The sequence below is a fragment of the Paroedura picta genome, chromosome 8 (genome assembly GCF_049243985.1).
Source record: "Paroedura picta isolate Pp20150507F chromosome 8, Ppicta_v3.0, whole genome shotgun sequence".
Taxonomy (NCBI): Eukaryota; Metazoa; Chordata; class Lepidosauria; order Squamata; family Gekkonidae; genus Paroedura; species Paroedura picta.
In genome coordinates, this window is record NC_135376.1 from 37,578,497 (window position 1) to 37,602,959 (window position 24,463).

Genomic DNA, 24,463 nt, shown 5'->3' on the forward strand with positions numbered 1-24,463 from the left:
AGAGTCAAAAAACTCAGACGTGTTATGATTTGGGAGGTATATCGCCAGCCAGTGTTCTCCAGGGAGGTAGTGTGGGTGTGTATTCACCACTAAAGATGCAGGTCTCTGTGTCAGTCTTTTAGCAGGGAGTTGATCGCTTGGGAAGATGTCCAAGAAGCTTTTTCGAGTGCTAGGGTTGTTTAGCAAGGCTCTTGATAACTGGAGTGTGTCCATATTACATGTAGTCAAATAGCACGTTGCGACTGTGGTTGATTTCAATCACGTTGTCAAACACTCCGTACACTATCAAATTCACAGTCTGCGGCAATGCCGCAGCAAACCGTATTTCTGCCCTCAGGTTTCCTGTTTTAATCAGAGAGTAATGATCTGCACACTCCTGGTCTGGAGACAGGTCAAAAGCGAAGAGTGTGTACCCGTTCCCAAACTCATCACGGTTTATTAGGAGAGGTCTGTCCTGAAGGTGCTTCCCAGCTGTTTGCACAAGACTCATGTATTCTCTCACGCTATTTCCTGCTGCAAAGTCAGGCTGGAAGGGTTTGGCTGGGATCTGCTCTCCATCCATGTACAAGGCTACAAAGTTAATGCCGTAATGCTTAAAGTGAAAAGGGTTTTTGGTGAAACTTCCGCTGAAAGCGTCGTTGTCCACCAGGCCCATAACCACCATTTTGGGGAGCTGACCAAGAAATAAGTTGTCTTGGTTGCTCACACGGGCCCCCGCCGGGATACTGAATACCTTCATGCTTGCGCGGTCTACTGGGTATTTTGCCGGGGATGTCAGCAGAGCTTCAGCGTGGGCAAGCCGGATACCAGGGGCTATTTTCACCTTTTTCACGAAAAGGGATGCAGACTCCATGTGGAGCTTAAAGCGTACTCCATCACCAGCTCCGCTCATTAAGCAGAAAGAGTCTTTGTTGCGTGTTAGTTTGATTTTCACATCCACGCCGTTTAACAACAATTTTTCTTGAAAAAATATGTCAGCATGGAGGTGGCCTAGAAGGTCTACCACTCTGCTTGCTGCGGTCAGTGTTGCTCTCTTGGAAAACCCTTCGTTGGTAGGATTTGCTAAGACAGTGGACTCGAGATGTCCTGCTGTATCCTTGTAAAAGGCGCCTGTAGAAAATTGGGTAGCTAGGGTTTCCCCGCTGTAGTTGAGCATCGCTTCAATAAATGCTCTGTATGGATAACAGTTGTTACTCTGGCTGATGAGGCGGTCACCTATGGTGACATCCAGCTGACTGAAAATGGAAGCGATCGGATAGTTCACCAGTGCCACTCTAGCGTCGTTAGCAATGTTGGTGCCATCTTCTTGAGTAATTTTACATTTCACATACAAGAGGGTGTTATTTAAATCGAGGTAATCTTCACCGTTCCCCGCTATGTAAAACTCTAGAGGTGTCGATCCAGCAAGGGCTGAAAGGGGTGGCACCTCGATATACAGGCTTTTTTCAATACAGGTCTGCGTTGGAGCTATTTGGAACAAGTCCAGTTCCGACTTTACACACTCACCCGAGCCGCAGTGGATGAAAGCCATGGCTTTTTATAGAACGTCTTTGAGACGCTTGTGTAGCAACTTCTTCTTTTTAGCCTTCTGCTTCTGTCCTTTCCTCTTACCCGGAGCTCTCTGCTTCTTAGTGTCCCTGCGGATTCTTTTAACGGGCCTTGGGGGACCCTTGCGTGTGGCGGATGCTTTTCTTTTCATACCGCCCCTTCTTTTAAGATACAGAAAGCCTGACCCTTCCTGGGGCGTGATTTTTTTCATAACACTGTGGGTAACACGTCCCACAACATCCTGAGCGATATTACGACCTGCCGTTTTCAAGTGTGGCTTGACAATATCCACACCTTTTCTAAAAAGCGGTACGGCCAGCCTGAAAAGATGACGAAAAATCCCACCCACCCCCCTCCCGTACATAACAGGCGCACCATGAAATCCCGGGAGCCCACTACCAGCCTGGGATTGATAATAGCTCCTAAACAGCGCCGGATCCCCGTAATCTTTCACAATCACCATTTTTTCCGCTGTCGTAAGTGCAACCTTACAATAACCTTCCCGTAGCGAAATGAGACGTGGCGGTTCTGATCGGTCTTTATTTCTACGCTGATGGTTTCGATGTGATGTCTATTGATCGCGACATAGTGGGGTTTGTCATAGGTGATCGTAGTAAATTCATGAATTGCCCCTCGTACAGGAACACAGCGTAAAAGCGGGGCTGCTGTATCTCCCACTAACTGGTGGTCTACGATGTCTGTATAGATGTACAAAGAATTAAACCCTCCAGTAATATCGGGGGGAAATATAGCTTTTTTAACTATTTTTTCGATTGGAACGCCCAATAAGGTTGCTAGTTGGTCGTCAATTGAGAAAGTGTAATCTTGGGGCCCTTTAAATCTGATTCTCCCTGCCACTTCATCATAAACGAAATGCACAGTGGGGCGTGGCGCCGGCGCTTTCAGTATAAGCGCATTCATGGCATCTAAGAGCTGAGGAATGTTATCATAATATCCTTGGCGCAGTTGATAGCTCCACTTCTTAGCCTCCTTACCATCATCATAAACTACAAATGTCTGGGGATGGGTGATGGTGAACCATGTGAGAGGGTACTGAATTTCAGCCAGGCCCACCTCCCACTCTCCACGCAAATCCAGAGGTTTAAACAGGCGCACCGTGAAAGATGCGCTGGTGTTTTCCGGAAAGAGATTCAATGAAGCATTGCTGGGTAGGGTTATGTAAAACCCGTCCTCCTCCATCCCCTTCTGCTTTGGCTACAGCGCCCCCCCCCCCTGTTGTCGTTAAATTTAAGGCACTCACACACACACACACACACACCGAACCTATGAAAAACTTCTTTACGGTTCTGTAACGTCTTCAGCATCTACCCAACTGTTAAATTTTGTCGGCCAGCCTTTCCATTTCACTAAACAAAACTTCTTTTTCTTTTTTGTTCTGGTTTCTATAATTTTCTCAATCCTGTATATTCGGTCTTTCCAATTGGTCACTTTCTGCAGCTCCTCTGGATAAAACCCTCCTAATATACGCTCACCATCAAAATCTTTCAGGCGATACACAGACCTCTCACCCCCGCCGACCACCTCTTCTATAATAAAAATTTCATCCGTGAAAGTCTGTTCATAACCCTTCTCAAACCTGTCTTTTTTTCTAGAGACTCGCACACGGTCCCCTTTTTTAAACCGAAGTGCAGGTTCTTTTTGGAGAGCCCCTGAGACTGTTCCATATACGCGTCTCCACACAGCCAGTGCGTTAGAAGGATTGACATCGACAGGGCGTGTCTTGATAGTTCTGTGGTAGCTGTGGTTATAGCTTTTGATTAGCTCAGATAGCACGTCCGTATACTTAAATGTGTTATTGGCTGTAAAATAGCGCCACATCTTGGTCTTTAAAGTTCTGTTAAACCTCTCCACCACAGCAGCCTTCACCTCATTGTTGGTGACAAAGTGGTAAACCCCGTGTTGTTTTAATACCCCACTCAGTTTTTTATTTAAAAATTCTTTCCCCATATCTGTTTGTAGCATCTTTGGGACTCTTTCCCCACTAAATAGAGTTTTAAAGGCCTCAGAGACCTCAGAAGCACTCTTGTCTTTCAGAGCCACTGCCCACGCGTGTTTAGACAATATGTCTATCACCGTTAAAATGTATTTGAATCCCCCGTTGTATTTAGAATATTTTTGCATATCCACAAGGTCCGCCTGCCATTGTTCATCTATATCCCCGGTGATTACCTTGTTTCTTTTAAAATGCACTCTTGCTGTTTTATGCAATGCGTACGCATCCTGATCAGCGAGCCATGATTCCACATCTTTTCTACTTCCCCTATACCCCCTCTTAGTAACAGCCCTAAAAAGTGGTTCGACACCTCCAAAACTTCCAGCCTCCCCCGGACTATAATATAGTCCTTTTAATATACCCACGTCCCGAACCATGATGCTTTAGTCTCTTTCTTTTATCGCAATGAATACATTTTTATTAGACATTGAATATACAGCTTATGTGAATCCCCACACGAACTACCCCGTCCCCGTCATCAGATGGACTTCCGGGTTTCGCAGTCATCTTCTTGCAATAGGCCGCTTTCTTCGCATTGTTTCTGCTTTTCACCTGCAGCACATTCCGTCACTTTAAGGAATATATATGGGGTTTCCGCTTTTATCTCAATCACCTTTAACCCTGGAATTTCCTTAGCTAGAGTGATGAAACCACAGCGCCAGCAACAGGCAGGGTTTATATCAGCATGAACAGTACTAGCCAGAACGTTAAAATCAATGGTGCTGTCCCACACCTGTGTTAAAAGAAAAACATTTTTATAAAAGTGCAATTTTTTCTTTAAAAATTTCTTATTTCTGCTTTGGGGTTTGTTTGTTTGTTTGTTTTTTTGCCACACTTACATCAGGGAATATAGTCTGAACACATGTCCTCAGCTCTTCCTCACCCTTTACAGAATCAGCACCCATTGGCGGCTCTGGTGTCTGCGCCCGTGATGGGGGTGGTTCTTTCACATCTCCCGCCATGTCATCAGTTGTATCGACCCCGGAATCCCCCATTTCTTCAGTCTCATCACTGGTTGTGTTTGCATCATCTGAATCAGAGGAATCCTCATCTTCAGTGGAGTAACTCTTTCCCAGGCAACAGATCTCTTGCCACTCTGCAATTTCCTCACAGTACCTACAGCACCCGCTGAACACTCTCGAGTGGGCAGCCGCCACTATGTTTGCAAACACACGGTATTCCACTTCGTAGTTCTCTAACTATAAGATTTAAAAAAAATGTTTTTTTCTCAGCCTGTATAACATTCCCCCCCCCCCCCCAAGTCGTCTCTCACTACTTACTGCCGGTATTTTATCCGCAACACACATGGGTGGTGCTCTCCGCTCAACACATATTGTTTCTTCTGCAATCTCGGGACCCGTAGGCACGGGCTTCATCTCCTCATAAGTCGGCTCTTCCATTGACTCTGTCCCCGTTGGCGCTGATTTTGTTTCCTCATAAATCGGCTCTTCCATGGTGCAGCGAGACCAAAAGCAGCAGAACGTTAGGTGGATGCCTCTCCTTTCTCCCATTTTAAAGACAAACCGCTGCCAGCCCCCTGCACGCTCATTGGTGCATTCAGATGTCACCGGATACGCGCGTTATGGCGCGGGAGTCCGGTAGCACGTGCACTCCCTGGAGGTCCCCCCCCCAAAAAGATCAGCCCCTGCCACACTCTCTGAGAGTTCTTTCACCCCACATGGAAAAAAACCCCTTGGAACCCCCAGAGCACTCCCTATGTGTAAATCTGTACAGCAGTCAGCTCTGCAGGTATGCTTTTTAGCATCAAAGATCCAAAATTAATTCGTTTTGTTATTTTAATCAAGTGGTAGTTGGATACTAAGTGTAGAGTAGGTGCTTTTTTTACATGCTGGTAATAATGATATTGCCTTTAAATGACACAAATCTAGTGCAAGGAGAGATACATTCAAAGAGGGTTGGATAATTTAAAAAAACAATTTGAAATATCCTGGATCTACCATTTAAAAATCCAGTCAGACCCTGCGCGGTCTCTGCACATTGTTTAATATGTGTTGGGAGGGGGGGGGTTAACTGTGGGGCAATGTTGAGAGATATGCAAAGGATTCCATTGCAGACCGTGTGTTTGAAAGAGAGAAAATAAATCAGGCTTCTGTGTATCAGGAGCACAGGGCTGTTTTTTTACCATCAAAGATCCAAAATTAATATGTTTATTTTAATCAGGCTATGATACTTTGAAATTAACAAGGGTAGAAAATACAGCCATTGCTTAAGCATCCACCCTGGACATTCTGTTGACCTAAGTGATGAACCCAGCAGATATTCCCCAACAATAGAAAAAAACGTTGCTCATTACATCAAAGCACACTTGCAGGACGATAAAGAAGGCTGCAGCTAAGCAATGTTATCTACCCAGGCCTTTTCAGGGGGGGGGGGGGGAAGAGAGGGGCAGCCCAAATCCAGCCACACACCATTAGGTCTCTCCACATCCTTTAATATGTTTAGTCGAGGAGAGGTTAGTCGGGGGAGCCAGGCTGGAAGCCGGCCACAAGGATTTCCTGATCAGAGGGCTCTCAAAGTGCTGGCTGTATACACAGGATCTCTCTCTGTATCAAGAGCATAGGGGGGCTGGTACTTTGAAATTAACAAGTATAAAAAAAAAAACACTGCTTAAGTGCCAACCATGGACATTCTGTTGAACTAAGTGATTCCCAGGCGAGACTCCCTCCACGGTTTTGTTTATATGTTTTTAATTGATCAGTTTTAAGAGGGGCAGTCAGAAATTCCTATATATATTTTTAGCCTGGCTATTCTTATCTACACACGCAGCTGCACAGGCATTTCCGGACCTGTCAAGTTGATGAGGAAGTGTACCCCTACCGTACTACTGTGGTGAATCCTGACTCAAAGTCATCAACTAAAAGTCATCAACTGCTGAAGATAAAATGAAAAGTTGTCTCTTTCTTGTTACTTGTGATTGGCCAATATTCTTTCAGTATTGCAATCCCACATTGAAACAGAAGAGGAATACAGAAAATTTATTTTCTTAAGTAACTGCAGGCAAAGAATAAGAGGGGAGCAGATGCAAAGACACAGAGATTAATTTTTGTTTTTTAGATGCTAGGAAAAGAGAAAAGGCTATGCAATCTAAAACCATTTACTGCAGTAACTCTGCATAGGAGTGTGCTGACAGTGTCTCAGTTAATTTAAAGGAACTCATTCTAATATGGATTCTACCTCTTTTCCTTTGTTTCTAGTTTTTAGAAACACAAGAGCATATTGATGATTAGATTTATTAAGATACTTGACCAACATACATAATATATCCAAATAGAATAAATAAAAACTTAAAAAGAAATAAAACAGGAAAATGCTAAAAATAATAACATCAGTGATAAAATTTAAGATTGGATAATCTAAGATATATTGAAAATTTAGAAAGTAACACAATCTTTTAGGGTATTTCCTCCAAAGGAGTTTATTGTGGCACCTTAAAGACTGAGATTTATGGTGACATGGGCTTTCATGAACTTGAACTTCATCAGGTGCACAGAGAATGTTCTTAGAAATAGGTGTAAGGGACAAAAATTGTGAACACTGAAAACAAAAGGCAATGCAATATTTTCTGTAATGTTTTTATGCAGGTCTCCATTGTGCAGAAGATAAGCAGAGTGATCCCTTATCTTATCAGGCGATGACACAGCTTTCATAAAAATGGAAAGCTAATTAAAAACCTATAGAGTGATACAAAGTCATTGCTGGAATTGCCATATATCTTGGAATTGCAGAACCCACCTGATGTACTCAGGAAACAGATTAACAAACCAGAATGCTACCTGGGGATAACTTCCTACATGATAGCCCAAACAAAAACAACCACTGGCGGTCATTTGCTGTCAGACAAGTTCAGCCCATCATTAATGACCTTATAATACTGGATACTCTTGTCATAGCTATGGAGGCAGACTTTTTCTTGATTGCAGTTTACAATAATGCTCTATTTAATTTGGTCATAGACTAGGGTTGCCAGCTTGGTATTGTGCTTCTGTCACTTCTGCAATGAAACCAGAACTGATGGATTTGTGCCTGGGTGATATTCTAGGATTCATCATAAACTCTACTGTTACCTGTAGTAAATCTCAGACTGCTATATGAATGTAATGACAACACTTCTGGCTTCACAATGTTGGCTCCTCCCCCTACCCTACTGTGTTTCTGCAAGAAATGGGTCACAGGCCACTTTATCAGGAGACCTCTTGGTTTGGGACCCCTCTTCCTTATCACAGCCCCCCCCCCTTCTGATCTAGATACAAAAACTGATGGACCTTCATTCTTTTTGTATCTGATGAAATGAACTTTGACTCATGAAAACTGATAGAAAAAATCTACTGGACTTAGATTTTGTTCTAATTCTAAAGACTAACAGCTGAAGGAGTCTACTGTATATATTGAGGCCTAGTGAGATGATATACACCTGGTGATTGATGCACTCTAGTTCATTAGTTTTATGCTGAGATCTCCCACTGAAATATAATTATTGCTGTTGATGAATAATGGTGAAAGACTGGACATGCTTTGCCCCTGCTTCTAAATGCTGCTGTTACATGGTTTCCAGGTCTCCTTGGCCACTAATGGGGCTGGGGGGCAGGGATCCCATATCCCGGTTAGGAAACTCCTGGAGATTTGGGGATGGAGCCTGAGGATGAGGGACATTCTCAAAAACATCAATTTTCTTCAGGAGAACTTCTCTCTGTAGTTTTGAGTCTTGATCCCTGCTACTAGGGAGGTCTGCCTGGTCTTTACCAGAGGCTCGAACCTGTTTGAATGAGTTACCACAAGATCTGGGCCCTGATGGAGCTATCTAAGTTCTGCGGGGCCTGCAAAACGGCACTCTTCCACCAGATTAATGGTTGAGACCAAGGCACCCTAAACTCCAGTTAAGCCTCCCCTTTCCCCTCTCCCCTCTATATTTTCATAGAGTGATCTTTCCCCCTCCTTGGGAACCCACCAATGAATGACCAGCCTGATGGTGGAGAGAGATGGGTTGGAGTGTGAATTGAACTGTTATTGTTATGTTTTTATGATGGTTTTATTGAATGATCATGATGTTTATTGCTATTTGTTTTGTATTGTGAAATGCCCTGAACTGATCCCTGAAGAGAGGCAGTATACAAGCTGTAAAAATAAATACGTAAAGATTCATATTGTGTATTGTCTCTTTTTAACATTTTTTGAAAACTTCATGATTAGCAGACTGTTAAAAGACAGCATGCCATCTTATGTAATATGTATCTGGACTAGAAAGAACAGTTCCGGTTTTTAACTTGACATGCTTTTTTTTTTTCTTTTTAAAGCTGAAGAAAAGCAAGCAAGCATGTAGAAAGTAGAGAAAGAAGGCGGAAGTTTCAGAAATTGCTTCTGTGTATTTCCAGGCTTTATTGGCACCTAACAGTTCCTGAGATTAAGGTTGATAATAGCTTCTCCATGGGAGTAACTGAAATCAATGGAAGTGGATGCCAGGCAAGATCCATTTAACTACTTAGGGGAAAATAGACGATGTTATTAAAAAGGGACAAATTACACCAAATCTATATAAATGATGTTCATATGTAGAAATAACAGGGAGAGGATAAATTGTGTGAAATAAGGTGCTATTTTTCTTCAGAATTGTTGCAAATGAGATATCCATGCATACAGACGATATTAAAGAGTTTATTATGTATCTCTAAAAAATAATATTGCTTCATATTGTGTACACGAGGGACAATTTATCATACTATGGGAGGGGGTGTAAAATAAAAACATGAAGATTTGTATGTAAAAGAAAAAGCCTCTAAATCCCATACTGTAAAATTTTAATTTGCAAGCAAGCATCTGGGTTGTATGGCTCAATATATGTACAGGTTGATGAGGCACTTTCAGCAAATAATATGATTCAGAAACGAAACAGGTCTACCGAAGAAGCCATGTTTACGGGTAGAGCTAAACTGAAATGGGGTGGGACAGTGAGTGAATTTGCATATTCTGAAAAGCAGCTCCTGCTGGTTATAATTTCTTTAGGGTGAGGGAAAGGTAGATTGGCTGGAGACAAATGCTTATGAGAAGATTCCACAGTGCAAAGTAGTCAACCCCATACCCTCCCTGTTCTGTCCTTCTCCGCCAAAATATTTGTTCAATAGTTGTATACTAAACTTTTGGAAACTCATTAACAGCCACTGGAGCCTTTGGATTAATTGTCCCAACTTCTTCTACGTTCAAATGAGGCATGGGTCTTAATTGGCTGGCCAGCGAAATGTCAATCCCATGGGAAAGGCTGAGAGGTTTGTCATGTACAGAATCTCTGCCCTACCCTTGCAGGTGCTTGTCCTCTGCTGTTGCTGATGAATGGAGAGCAATTTGGAGCAAGTGTGGCAGCTCTTTGTGATTTTTTTCTTTAAAAAAAGTAAAAGGGATGTGTGTTCTTGTGTCTGTCTACATATCTCTTTGAAGTAGTGAGTGAATCTTTAGGCGTAGAGCTTTGGAGTTCACCGTCAATGTAACGCATGCCGAACCATTAGCAAGTGTTTTACTTTTATTCTGTTCAGAAGAACATGGAGTTTTTATACACTGCTTATGTTGGGATTTCAAATGAAGATTTTCTGGGGACTTGTCTGAGAACCTATTGTTTTGAGTTGCAATTTCTTTTTTTAAGTTAACAGAATTCAGCTCTGGAGCCTGCGTTTTGACAAGGCAGTCCGACAAAAGAGATGAGCTATTTCACTGATTTGCTTCATGCTTTTTTACCGTTAAATATTGTTACCATTCAACCTGTACTTACCTGTAATTTGTAAAAAAATATTACCCAACTTTGTCAAAAATCTACCCAGCGTTATCAAAATCCATTGGAAAAGAGGCCTACTCTGATAGGGAATGATGTAAATGTGGTTACTGTTGCTCTAGCTCAGGGATTCCCAACGAGGGGTCCATGGACCCCCAGGGGTCTGCAGGAAATTCAGAGGGGGTTTGCAGCCTTTCCCCTCCCACCTTAATGGACTCAACCACAAACTACCATGTTTCCCCGAAAATAAGACAGTGACATATTTATTTTTCCTCAAGAAGACACACTATGGCTTATTTTCAGGGGGTGTCTTATTGGTATTTAGAAAAGTAAATGCCATCAACAAAGGTTTTTGTGTGGAGTGAAAGAGACCCACAGACTGTTGCTGTTCAGTGCTGGGGAGCAGCAGCTTTACTGGTATTTGTGGGGGGTGAGAGCGAGTGAGGCAGCCAGCGCCATGGCATGGAGGGGTGGAGTGCTGATGCTAGTGACATGCCAGCCAGTGCCCGCCCACGGGCGCAGACCTCCTCCCACCAGGAAAGCAACCCCCAAAAGGGCCAGGGGAGTGAAGCGTGTGCACAGCAGGAAAGGAGGGAGGGAGAAAAGTGGGGTAGGGGTGGAAATGTGCCAGGTGTGCAGCCTGCCTGGCTGCAGGTACCCAAGTCTTCTGCCAAGCGTCAGCTGGTGTGTTGCTGGTGTGTCCCTGGTTACAAAAATGCCCTTCTCACTGCCTCGCCTCTCCTACTCCGGCTGCTGAAAGCAAGCCGGGATCATTGCCGCTGTACCAAGGAGTAGGTGGCGTGCACTGGAATCTGCTGTGCGGGAGGGAGGGCAGGTGGCTCTTCCCTTTGTTTCCTCTTGGCTGTGCTTTTCCACCTCCTCCTTTGAAGAGAGGAGAAACACCCCTAAGTCAGTTCTGAGTAAAAAGGAAGCCACAGCTTTACTTCTATGGCGTATATTGTGCAAACACTTAGAAATCCTGCTATGGCTTATTTTATGGGTAAGTCTTATTGTTGGGGAAACACTGCTACCATTGCTTCCCCCTCCCCGAGCATCAGTGACTTCTCTCATGGTTTCCACATCTGGGAAGGGGTGGAGCCTACTCTCACTTTAAACCACCTCTTGTCTTTCCCTCTCAATCCTCCTCAAGCCCTCCATGATGTTGCTGTGAGGACCCTGGCTGCTGCATTCTGGACCAGCTGTAGTTTCCAGATCAAGATTAAGGGCAGGCCTGCATAGAGCGAGTTGCAGAAGTTCAGTATAGAGGTGACCATCACGTGGATCACTGTGGCTAGGTGTTCTGGAGCCAAGTAGGGTGCTAGTAGTTTGGCTTGGCGAATGTGATAAAATGCCAGCCACGCTACTATCATGACTTGAGCCTCCATTCAGAGGGAAGCATCCAGGATCATGCCCAGATTCCTGCTGGAGTGAACTACTGATAGCTTTGTCCAGGTTAGGTAGGCACACTTCCTCGCTTGGACCCTTCCTGCCCAGCCACAGGACCTCCATCTTTGAAGGATTGAGCTTTGGACGACTCTGCTTGAGCCACCTCGTAACTTCTTCCAGGCAGCCAGCTAATGCTTCTGGGGGAGAATCAGGGTGGCCATCCATCAGGAGTAAGACTTGGGTGTCATCGGCATATTGGTGACAATTTGCCTGTTTAAATGGGCACAATAAGCGTTGGCTGAATTGTGATTTGGCCATGATTTATGCAGTGCCTGAGAAAATGGAAGGGAGAAGGCTACCTGCAAGACTTGGGTAGTCTTTTAAAAACCTTGGTGGACATGTATTTTTTTTTTACTGATTTACTTAATAAATATTTATGGTTATATGAAGTTTTTGTGAACTACAGTCCACTTCATCAGACATAAGAATCATAGAATCATAGAGTTGGAAGGGGCCATACAGGCCATCTAGTCCAACGCTCAACGCAGGATCAGCCCTAAGCATCCTAAAGCATCCAAGAAAAGTGTGTATCCAACCTTTGCTTGAAGACTGCCAGTGAGGGGGAGTTCACCACCTCCTTAGGCAGCCTATTCCACTGCTGAACTACTCTGACTGTGAACATTTTTTTCCTGATATCTAGCCTATATCGTTGTACTTGAAGTTTAAACCCATCACTGCGTGTCCTCTCCTCTGCAGCCAACAGAAACAGCATCCTGCCCTCCTCCAAGTGACAACTTTTCAAATACTTAAAGAGGGCTATCATGTCCCCTCTCAACCTCCTTTTCTCCAGGCTGAACATTCCCAAGTCCCTCAACTACCTTCATAGGGCTTGGTCCCTTGGCGTATATAGGAAGTGCGTCCTATATTGTTACATATACAGTATTTGCTGGCGTATAAGACTACTTTCCCTCCCTGAAAAACATGCCTTCAAGTGGGGGGGTCGTCCTATACGCTGGGTGCACTTCAGTTGGGATAGACATAGCTGCCCATAGTGGCCCATAGTACTGTAATGTAATGTAACAAACTCTATATTTTGAGTGGAAATGTTGGGGAGTCGTCTTATACGCTGGCAAATACGGTATGTGTTTTTATACTTATATAAAATTACAAAACTAAACATAGTCTGGATCAGAGTCCAGGGGCCTATAATGATTCTCAGCACTCCTGAACTTGCATGTAAAACTTTGTAGAATTAAGATTATTAACATCTTTCATCACATCAGCTCCATGCCTCTCCCCACTCTCTTAGTATAGAGTAGACAATGGAGATTCCCATCTGCATTTCTCGCAGACTCTTCTATCATCAGAGCTACTGCTTTATTCCAGGCCAGCTGAGGTCATTTTATCTAATGTGCATTCTATTTGCTTGGAAGAAACAGAAAACAGTTTTACAATAAAAACACAGGGAATGCATCTTCCTTAACTCAGAAAGGAAGGAATCTTTAGCACACTGACAGCCTAGAGGTGCCCATGCTGTGCACAGACTCCATCCAAAACTGTTGGATGCCTGCTAAGGAATGGTTCTACCGTTCCCCAGTCAGCCTTCCTTTTGTAGCCTCCGGCTGTGCATATGGTGTAAGGGGAGCCCTAGCAATAATGAGAAGCAGGGAGCTTTTCAGCACTGGGTGGTTTCTTGGCTTTCCTTGGCCCCAAGCACTGCTGATCCCTCAAGTAGTTTGGGGCAGGCGTTTTCAACAATGCTGTGTTCATCTGGCCCCGTGCATGTTTGGTTGCGTGACTCGATGGCAAAAATGTCTGTGCGAAGCTGAACGAGAGCTTCCAGCAACAGTGGCAGCCCGTGATAAATGGACTACGCATGCAAGTGAATAAATTACAGAGCAATAATAGTCACTCTGCTGCTCCGATCACTCGATTAGCTCAACATTCCTCCCCCTTCGCCCCTCCTCTTAAAAAAAATAAAGTTGTTCCATGTAATAACAATTATGGGTTTTTCCATTATTAATATTCATGGGGGAACATTTCTTAATTATTTTTAAATTAATTACATATACAGGGTCTTGTGGGGAGGGTGAAAAATGTGGGAGAATGATTATATCCCAGATGATTAGTTCCAGCCCTGGTGAATTAATCCTGTCCTTAAAATATCCCCAGCAGTCTGCTGGCAATGAAGCCAAATACAGCAGCCCGTTGTCAGTGATATACGCAGATGGGGAAAGAGAGAGAAAGAGAGGCAGCCGTGTGCTTAGAATTGCTGGATATTGGACAACCTTTCCTCTCTAAATAGATTTCCCCATGGGTTGTGCCAATGGTTTGGTGCAGAGTGGCTTCCCTTAATGGGGCCTGTTAAAACCACTATCAAATTCTCAACAGGCAGAGCAAGGCAATTATGGATCCAGGTGAAGTAAGGATCTTTGTTTTTAATTGAGAAGATCAGGAGCAAGGGATTGAGGGTCCTCATTCATCTCTATTGGAGACTAAAACAGCAGTCCCTGAGATGACTCGTCCAGAGAAGGCCATGTTGAGCAGAGTCTCATTGAGAGTAATGGACTGTTTACAGTCTGCCAACCAAGCAGTGCTGTTCAGTGGATTGAATGTTTGGTACCCTGCAGAGCATGCTATGCAGTGATGATTTTCATTGTTGCTGCCCTTAATTTCCTTTCCTTTCCATCCTTGTTCTTTCTCTTTTTCTGTTGCAGAATATTTTTTTATTCTTTTGCTGCATAGCTAGCGCTTTACCAAACAGACTTTGTGTATATATGGAATCTTACAGTCTCATGCCCAGTCTTAATGAATTGAGACATTTTTTTCATTTGATGAAACATGTGATTAGAGTTGCACAGCATAGTGTTGCGGGAGATATGTAATAACTTTTTTGACATTCTAAATATTACTGCTTGTTTTGTTTTTCAAGTAAGGTGAAGCTAGATCTTCATATCTTTAGTGCATTAGTGGCCACCCAGATTTGGTAATTTTGACAAAACATTAACTCATGACACACATTTTGACATTCTCGACAAGAGAGAGAGTGTGTGTGTGTGTTTGGAAATGTAATCAGTGTTGAACTAATGCAACAAATAAGTAACAGCAGTTCCCTATCATTGTCTCAAACATGATGCAGCAATATGGTGTCCATTGTTATGCTGACACATTAATAATGTGTGTCATTGATACTCACACAACCATGTCTCTTTTGTGTTAGATATAAGTGCAAAAATAAAGTAAAATGATTTAAGCACTTGGGAATCATATCTACTAGGGATGCCAGTCTCCAGGTGGCATCTGAAGATCTCTTAGAATTGCAAGTCATCTCCAGATATCATTTCCCCTGCAGAAAATGGATAGTTTTGAGGGTAGACTCTATGGTACTGTACCCCACTGAGGTCCCTGTTCTCCTCAGGCTTCATCCCAAAATGTCCAGGAGTTTCCCAACCTGGATTTGTGAACCCCACCCCCTGTCCCCCACTAGTGGCCAGGGAAGGCATGGAAATCCTATTTGTATTTATGCAGAACAATTCATGTGTGCTTATGTAGCTTCATGTGCCATTGCTTTGGGGGGTTTTTTTGGCTCATTGTACATCTTATAAGAATGTGCTTGGAACTCTACCCTTTTGGGATCCATTCTCCTGGTTTCTGTGCCTCTGTGCTAGTCACCCTCATAGAGTCATAGCCTAATGAAGCCATGCTAGTGTAGTTATCCCTTGCTTACATGCCTACAATCTGCCTTCGCCTCAGATTTGTACTCTACTAAGGATGCCAGCTGAAGGATGTTGTGGATTTCTGGTGTCTTTTCTGTTGACTTTGGCTTTGGCCAGTAGGTTTTATTTTGCTGGTCCATGACAGTTATAAATTATTGATTGACTTCTTTATCCTCATTGCCCTTGGCTTCATTTAGTCTCACTGATTTGGTGGTAGTGACTTATGTAATTTTTGTTGACGAGGTCAGTTGTGACAATGATTTCATAGATGGTCTTAAATTAAGCTGCATGGGATGGTAAAGCCGGTCACATTAAACAGCAGTGTGAGTAAATGGGATCCAAGAACAATGAGGTTAAAGAAGAAGGTAAATGGCATACTGAAACAGTGGCAGCCCAGAGAACAAAAGGTTGTTGAACAGCATTGAAATAACATGCACATTTGGTGTGGGAGCTATTTTTCCTCAGTAACTTTTTGGGCTTAGTTGAATATAGTACATTCAGTGAGAGCATTTGACACACTCTGATTCTGAGATGAAAAGAAGATATAGTAGAAATTGGCAACTTTGAAATGACAATCATTTCATACTCAAAAATGGTAGCCCAGAAGGGAAGGCTTCTATATACTTGGCTTGTTGAAGGACAAAATAGCTTATGTGTACAATTGTTCCGTGTATGAACAGCCAACAAAGGTTGCAACCAGTTGCTTTCCATGATGTATTCCTCATGCTGACCTTCATGCTAAGGAAGACTTCCTATGAAAGTAGCAAATACAGCACCCAGCTCTCCTGTTAATAAGCTTTTCTTTCTGATATTACTTTCCTGGTTTACCCTTACTGTTTACTGCGGCCTTGCATTACTCTGTCATGTTATCCTGCATCCCCACCCCTCTTTAGGCCAGTCTTGAACACAAAGGCTTGATATCAATGTATATGTTTGCAGTATTTCATTATTTTACTATTGCCAGGAGAGTACATTAAAATGCATTTGTACCTGGAAAGCAAATAGATATATACAGAGTAAGGTGACCAGATTTTAACATAAAGTGGGTCACCATTGACCGAGGAGGGGGGGGAGTTCTTGATTAAAAATTTGGTCTATATGGAGCAACAAAAAGTTTCATAGAATGCATAAAGGTAAAGGTGAAGGTAAAGGTATCCCCTGTGCAAGCACCGAGTCATGTCTGACCCTTGGGGTGACACCCTCCAGCGTTTTCATGGCAGACTCAATACGGGGTGGTTTGCCAGTGCCTTCCCCTTTCATTACCATTTACCCCCCAGCAGCAAGCTGGGTACTCATTTTACCGACCTCGGAAGGATGGAAGGCTGAGTCAACCTTGAGCCGGCTGCTGGGATTGAACTCCCAGCCTCATGGGCAAAGCTTTCAGTCAGCTGCCTTACCACTCTGCGCCACAAGAGGCTCTATATAGAATGCATAGAATGCAAAAATAGTATTGTAATATATATTTTTAAATTTCAACATAAGAACAATTTGCCAGGTACCTCCAGATGTCCCTTCAAAAGTGGGACAATCTGGTCACCTTAATACAGAGAAACCTATGGTTTGTTGTCATGCTGTGCAATTTGTGTGGCAAATTTACAAGGAAAAAGATGTTGCTTCTACTTACCCATGCTGCAAGCTGTTTGGAGCCTGACAGTTGTGTGGTGTCCATTTTACAGTTATCAGTGCAGTTATGGCTTAGGGCCATCAAATATTCCTTATCTGTAAAAACATTCCTTATTTCAAAGGGTGGTCTCCCTTATTCCACCTGTCACAAGGCATGAATCTTATTGCCACACTACCAGGGAATAAAACACACCTGTGATTTCTGACGCTACGGCTTTTGTGGGCGATCCCAGATGTCAAAACTGTCTCATGGAAGCTCTCTGAAATAACCTCTATGTGGCTGCTGCCCAAAACAACAACCTCATCCAGTAAAACAGTCACAGTTCATCATGGGACAAGAGAATGACAGCAAGCATAGACCCCCATCTACAGTCAGAGTTCTCCTTACCATTTTCTCAGGCCGTGAGGCACCGAAGCATCTGATGTAGTGTAAAATCAAAAGCAAGCACCAAATTAACAGCCCTCCAGTGTTCTTTGGAAATTAAGGACTGGTACTTAAGCTGGTGATTTATGCTACATAAGAAAAATGAAGTGGTTCTCACCAGAGCAGTTGCTCAAGCACAGGTTGGATTTGGGCCCTCCAAGATGTCCTTGTAAGGACTTTGACTTCTATGGAAATTGCCCCATCTGTCCCTGGGTGGAGGGTCCCCCCCAACAGATGTTATTTCACTGGCCCCAACCAAATCCTGGTGGAAGAGCTGTCTTAAAGGCCCTGTGGAACTGCGCTAGTTCCAGTGGGGCCCAGATCTGCTCTGGGAGTTCATTCCACCAGGTAGGGACTAGGACAGAACATGTCATCCTTATCCATTGTTGTTCCTCTATATATTTATGAAACAGCCTAGGGGGTGGGATGTGTCCGGCTGTCCAAATTGGAATAGGACCAATCAGGGAGCAGCCAGCTTTGCCCTGATTGGCCCTGCTTCTGCAGCTCCCACCCTCCGTCCCTGGACTCTAGCCTCTGCTCTCAGCCTCAGTGCTTGGAGCCAGCAGCAGGTAAGGGGAGAGGGCCCTGGGTAAAGGATTGTGATAGAGGGCCTCCTAACAAGGGCCTCTTGGCCTGCTAGGCTGAGCCTGCTGATTGCTTGTTAAGGACTGCTAAGTAGCTGACTAACTGACTGCTAAGGAGCTCTGTCTCAGCCCCGCTAACGAGCTACACAGCCCCCGCCCATCCCACTTTATCCGGCTGCAAGCTGCCGCCCAAGGCCACCTTAAGCTGCCTGACTGGGGTCCAGGGGAGGGTGCCCTTTCAAGGCCTGTTCTTAGGAACGGGCTTTGAAGCTAGTATAATCATAGAGTTGGAAGAGAACTCCAGGGTCATCTAGTCCATCTGACCACAGAATGCAAGAAATTCACAACTAGCACTAGTTTGAACCTAGTATCCTTCCTTGGGCCCAAGAACTACCAACTGGTTGGTATCAACAGAACACTTTTTTTTTTGGGGGGGGGGTATAAACAGAGAGGTGGTCTGCTAGATACGCTGGGCCCAGACCATGGATGGACTTATGAGTAAGTAGCAATACTTTAAACTTGTTCCAGAATTCAACTGGGAGCTAGTGCAGTTGCCAGAGCACCAGGAGGATGTGGGCCCTCCAAGATGTTCCTGTAAGGACTCTGGCTGCTGTGTTCTGGACCTCTATGCAAACTGTCCCATCCATCCCTGGGACTGTGCTCACATGAACCATTGCAGTATGCAGTGGTAATCAGCATCAGTTCCTATGATTAGGGCTGCTCTCATTCACACTAGTGTACTTTGGAGGGGCACACTTCTGATGCTACAGATTCTTCTTGATATCCTATTTAAGTAGGCCTCTGTAAGCCTCTGGCTTGTCTGTTTTCAGTGCCACATTTTACTTGCACCTGCATTCTGCCTACCCTTCTCTGCATTTCCTGCCTTGTGATAGGTGATGATATATGTCTGCTGCAGGGGGACTGCATGACCAGCTCTGCATATGCACACACTGGTTGTTAGCAATTCAGTTGATGATGTGCAAAGCACAAAGAAAATCTAAGCTCCATGCCCTAGAGCTCAGCAGGGTCTGCAGTGCTGACAGGAGGAAAGGGGAGCCAAACCATGTATTTTTCACTAGTCAGCAGATCTGGCCAAATCCACAGGGGGAGTCAAGGTGAAGAGTATGACTCTGCCAGCTGTGCAGGCCATCTTTCCCAGGCAAAAGCCATCGTATACTCCTGTGGCTTCCACTTGAATGTTTTAAGCTGATACGACTAGTCTCCCCCTCCGTAAATGATTGTCTATAAACAGCATCATTCCGACCATCATACACGCACACGCACACAATATATCAAGTCTTTACTAGGTAAAACATAAAGAGAACTTGCCTGCAGGCTTACAATCCAACTTAAAACCCAAGACAAAAGAAAAGGGAATGTGGAGGGAAGAGGAAAGCTTTGCTTGTTCTGAGCAAAGCTAAATGAAGGAACGATCAGTCATAGCAAAAAGACAACGAAATAGAAAAATAATATATTACATTGATGTGCATTTTAATGCATTAGCATATGAATTGAATTGGCAGGCACTTTAATGAATTAGCAGAGAGGAGAATGCTGTTGTGGTGCAGGTGAGACCGGTTCATTCAGTGTCTGCTAACATATGTGCCAGCTGGTGGAAGAATTCAGAGACCATGAGTTTCTCCTTCTTGTACCTGACTAGGCATGATTGTTCATGCTCTCTCTGCTTCATAAAGGTGGGATTTTTCTGATCATGTAATCTGCTGTATTGCCAATGCCTCAAAATTCAGCTGTGATTGTTGTTGATATATTTTTTTAAAAATACCGAAAAGAATCCTGTAAATATTCTTGTAAATTGCCTTCTGGATTTCCAACTCAATTGATTTTTCTTTAAAGCCAGCCATTTGTGCCTGAAGGCATAGAGGGTTCCACAAACCTCATTTTTCAAATGAAAATCAACATTTGCTTGCAATCATGTGCTGGTATGAATTGAGGCTTTTAAAATGGAAGGATTTCTTAAATTAGGAACATGAGAACTGAATAAAGGAGCATAATTTCCAGGAATCATCTTACAATACAGTATTAACTTTTTTTAAAGGGTGGGGAGAAATACGGAGCTTGATTTTGACACCTTGTTTTGTCATAACAATGGTCCGAGTTTATTATTAATTTGCAAAGATTGATACAGAAATAAGGAGGAAGATGTTGATACAGAAGCAGTTGATTGTAATTTGACTAGGGAGACTGACATGCTGCCCAGATAATTATACTTCTCAAGTAGAACATTACTAATCTCCAAACCTGATAATTATTAAAGAGACACCTGGTGGTATCCCTGCTTCTCAGGAAAGGCTTAGTAAAAGAGCGCCGCAAGGTGATCCCATGGTTCTAAAATGTATTCTCTCAACGCATTAACTCCTATGCTGTGACACATTGTACTGTGAGCCGCTCTTGTAAGGAGATGGACAACGTATTTTGGACTATAGCTTCCTTGATTTCTATATTGCTGTGGTTTGCCTCCCCAAATGGGGAGATTTTTGATGCGTTGTGATTGCTTCATGTGATAGGATTATGTGTATACACTTCTTATTTGAAGCATCAGCACAGGCAAAAGCTCCTAGTACGGTAATACATGATCCAGTTTTCAGTTGTTCGCACGTTTCCAATTGATTTGATTTCGTTTAAGAAATTGTTCGTAAAAAGGCAAATTTGAGCATGGCCTTGGCTAGGTGCTAGTTTTTGTTCTTTTCTGGAGGTATAACTTGTGCATAATTATTGCATCCCTCTATCTGTTGCAAAGATCTTGGGTTGTTTGCTGATGCAGATCCAGTGAGCCTGTTGCGATGCACAAGGTGTGTCTGTGACTAAAATCACAACAGCACTCACAAAGTTAATTCCCTGGCACTGACTTGGTAAATTCCTGGAGACCTAGGCAAGACGAGGTTGGAGAGGGGAGTAGGAATCTGGTGCCATAGCCTTTTCTTTTCACACCTGCGATATCCTCCAGGGAACTGACCTCTGTAGTCTGGCAATCACCTGGAATTTGGATGCCTTACTCAGAGCATGCCTAGAATGATAATTATTAAAGAGACACCTGGTGGTATCCCTGCTTCTCAGGAAGGGGCAAAGTTCTTGGAGAATTTTGGTGTGCAAATTTTTAAGAGAAAGCTCAGGAGCCATTTCCCACCAGATAACCCTACACTGGTAGCTATTGTTATTTATTTAACACCTATGAAGTGCAAGGTGCTTCATAGGATATGTCAATATGATGCCCTAAGGAGTTTAAAATCAAAACTTTGCCACGAGAGCGATAAAAAAAGGGAAGGGAAAGAGATAAATGAGTCTTACATATGCTTAGTCTTACCTTCAATAAGGGAGAAGCAAAGCTGTGTGTTTTCCCCTAGCTTGAGGTAGCAGCTACAGGGCAAAGAGGCAGCCTAGTTGCTTCACGTCTATCCATCAGCCCCTACCCCACCTGCAGAGGTCCCTAATGCATAGAATTTAGGCAGCTGCATTCTGTACGGCTGACCATTTGTTTCCTTTGATATTTCCCTGTTCCTCAGGCCTGCCTCTACGACAGAAAAATGAAAGAGCTCTGACATATTGATATGGATAGAGTCAGCTGAGTGAAACTACAACCAGGCACCCACCCAGTTAGCGATTAATAGTCACCGAAATTCCAGACGCGGATGAAGAGGGTTGCCCAGCCTCAGTGCTGAGGTGAAGACATACCGATGGACTGATTGATGGCGCAAGGAGATGTAGATTGATTGGGAAGCAGTGTAATAGACCAGTGAGCAAAGACAGATTTATGGATAGCTTTTAAGTAGATAGATGAATCATGGCCGCCTGACAGAGATAGAGCCACTGAGTTCTTCAGCCAGTGTCTGCCAAAGCCACTGTGCTGCACAAAGGACGGGCCAACCTCATGTAGCTGTTCTTCCATCAGGGTTAGAGTATTTTTTTTTTAAGCACAGACAAACACTGCCTGCTCTCCAACACTCAGTGCCAACGGACCTCCCTTCTGATACCTTTTCCTCAGAGAGCTCCATCTCCCCAATGTAAACTTTTAGAAGAACTGGCAGAAGTGGCCATGAAGCAAGCTAGTGGAAAAACGAGAAAATGATATTCTCCAGTACTGTTTGAGAGCTATTCACCCTACATTCCTGAAATAGAAGAGTTGGTTCTTATATGCCACTTTTCTCTAGTCAAAGGAGTCTCAAAGCAGCTTACCATCGCTTTCCCTTTCCTCTCCACACAACAGACACCCTGTGAGGTAGGTGAGACTAAGAGAACCTGACATTACTATTTTGTCAGAACAGCTTTATCAGGGCTGTGGCGAGCCCAAGGTCACCCAGCTGGCCGCATGTGTGGGAGCAGGGAATCAAACCTGGCATGCCAGATTAGAAGTCCACACTCCTAACCACTACACCAATACCAGATGGACATAGGCCAGGACACCAAAGCTCCCCTCCTCCCCCAACACCATTGTGAGAAGCTGCCAGTTGCCCTTCTTGCCCCCCTGTGGAGAGACAAGGCATTGCCTACTCTCCTCATTTTCTGTGGCAGGATAGGAAGCTGCTGCCCTCCTTGCTTCCCTTCTGCCAAGGTCAGGCAAGAAGAGAAGAGGGACTGTAGGGTGTATGAAGGAGTAACAGGGCTGGGCCTGCCCCCATGACAGAGGCAGGGAGCAGGTTCTCTGCCAGCTACCCACTGGGACCACCCAGGGCAGACCCTATTGCTGCTGTCAGGGACTGGGAGAAGACTAGTTGTGTCCCTCCATCTCTGGTCCCATAGGCAATTGTCTAGGGCCATCTAGTAGACAGTCCATCCCTGGTTACCATGGGGGAGGGACTGGGAAAATCAAAACTTTCCCCCTTACATGGTAGCCACCCTGGTTTTGCTGCAATTTTTCCTAACAGTTTGCAGTAAAGTAGGTTTGGGAAAGATTGAAGAAATGCTGGCAAAATCCTTGGAGGTGCATGGAGAGAGTGTCACGATGCTGTGAGGAAACCGCTTTCTAACAACATTGAACTTGGGACAAATAACCTGTGCAGAAATGGCTGAAGACAGTGTTGTGCTAAGTAGGCATGTGAGAAAGATAGTGAGGGTCAATCTAGTCCAGCATCCCATTTCCAATGGCTGCTAGCCAAATCCTTCCAGGAAGTCCACAAGTTATCCTTAAGGCAAGTCTTCCTTTATTGCTTCCCCCATCAATGTGAGTTGAAAGCCACACTGTCTCTGATGTTAAATTTCCTTGGCTAATTGGTTAGCCAAACCTGCTGCATCATGCTGAGTTCCTTGAAGGATGGGTGGATAAAAAATATACCTATTAGATATCACAGACGAACCATGGAAGTTTCATTTAGCCATCAGAAAGGGTTCCTTCACTTTGCACCAGTTAAATTTTCCTCTTCCATTCACCCCATCAGGCAGCTGATCAAAAACAAGGCCTGCGCACAATCACTTCTAATACCCTGAATTATAGTTCTTGGCCATCAGGTTTCTTTCCCCAGATTTAACAGAGGAAATGTAAAGCCTCATCCTGGTCAAGAAAGAAAAAATGTGCACATGTTCTCCCTCTTGCCTCCCGGGCAGAACCGTTAATATTACCAAGTGTGTGTGTTATCATGTGTGTGCATTTGTGTTTTACTTAGCAGCTGTGAAGGAAGGAGTGCGCAATGTCTTGTAAGCAGAAGGGGAATGGGTGGCCTTTTAATATGGATTTGCCATTGGGTGATGCATACATAGTTAAGGACATCCATGGTTAAACATGATATACATCAAACCCGCATATGCTGGTGCAGGACAAGTGCAGCTGTAAAGAAGAGCTATGGGCAATACGAGTGTAAGGAGAAGCTAATATAATAAAGCAAATTAGGACATCTTGGCTTTAATGTTGTTGTTAAAGTGCTGTTGATACATTTGTGAAGAGAATAGCTCAGATATTTGTCCATACACCATTTTAATGTTCCTAAACAGTAAGTAATATCATAGGAAATAATCAGGCAGCTTGTCACTGCCAGATAACAAGCTCATAGCTTTTTTAGAGATTAATCCATATCTCAGATTAATCAACTTTACCAATATTATAAATGCTGGGGGTTGTTTTTGGGCAGCAGTGCAATGCGCTTGCTGGGGTCATAGAGATGCTATAGCTTATTAGTTCAACGCAGGCTTTGCGTGCATGAGGCCTAAGGTTCAGTTCCTAGCATCCCCCATTAAAAGGATTTCAAGTAGCAAGACTAAGAAAGGCAGCTGACCCTGATTTTGAAAAGATGTTGCCAGTTTAGAGGACACTTGGGAGATATATAGCGTTTAGCTCTGTATAAAGCATAATCACATGGTCATAGCGAGGCATCTAATTTAGAGCACAGACTCCAGTTAGAATTAGTACGGACAGGAAGATGATCTTGAACTGGTTCAGGTCCAGTG

General features: G+C 43.8%; 2 protein-coding genes across 5 annotated transcripts in view; one reads left to right on the forward strand and one right to left on the reverse strand.

Moving 5' to 3' along the window:
• The window catches only part of EPHB1 (EPH receptor B1), a 416,704-nt gene that overhangs the window by 210,906 nt on the left and 181,335 nt on the right, over positions 1-24,463 (forward strand). The gene's annotated exons all lie outside the window — the stretch shown is intronic.
• On the reverse strand, positions 3,188-5,055 carry LOC143843296 (uncharacterized). Its single transcript, XM_077349127.1, has 3 exons — positions 4,843-5,055; positions 4,402-4,761; positions 3,188-4,295 (listed from the first exon to the last, which is right to left on the reverse strand). The coding sequence occupies exons 1-3, from the start codon at positions 5,014-5,016 to the stop codon at positions 4,041-4,043; spliced, it is 789 nt and encodes a 262-aa protein (XP_077205242.1). The 5' UTR covers positions 5,017-5,055; the 3' UTR covers positions 3,188-4,040.

What these genes read in the sequence shown, in the direction of transcription:
- LOC143843296 (XM_077349127.1), bottom strand. Translation starts at nt 5,016, where the DNA reads ATGGAAGAGCCGATTTATGAGGAAACAAAATCAGCGCCAACGGGGACA. An exon ending in TTGCGGATAAAATACCGGCA is followed by an intron (nt 4,762 to 4,842) that starts GTAAGTAGTGAG and finishes TAAATCTTATAG; the next exon opens with TTAGAGAACTACGAAGTGGA. An exon ending in TTCAGACTATATTCCCTGAT is followed by an intron (nt 4,296 to 4,401) that starts GTAAGTGTGGCA and finishes CTTTTAACACAG; the next exon opens with GTGTGGGACAGCACCATTGA.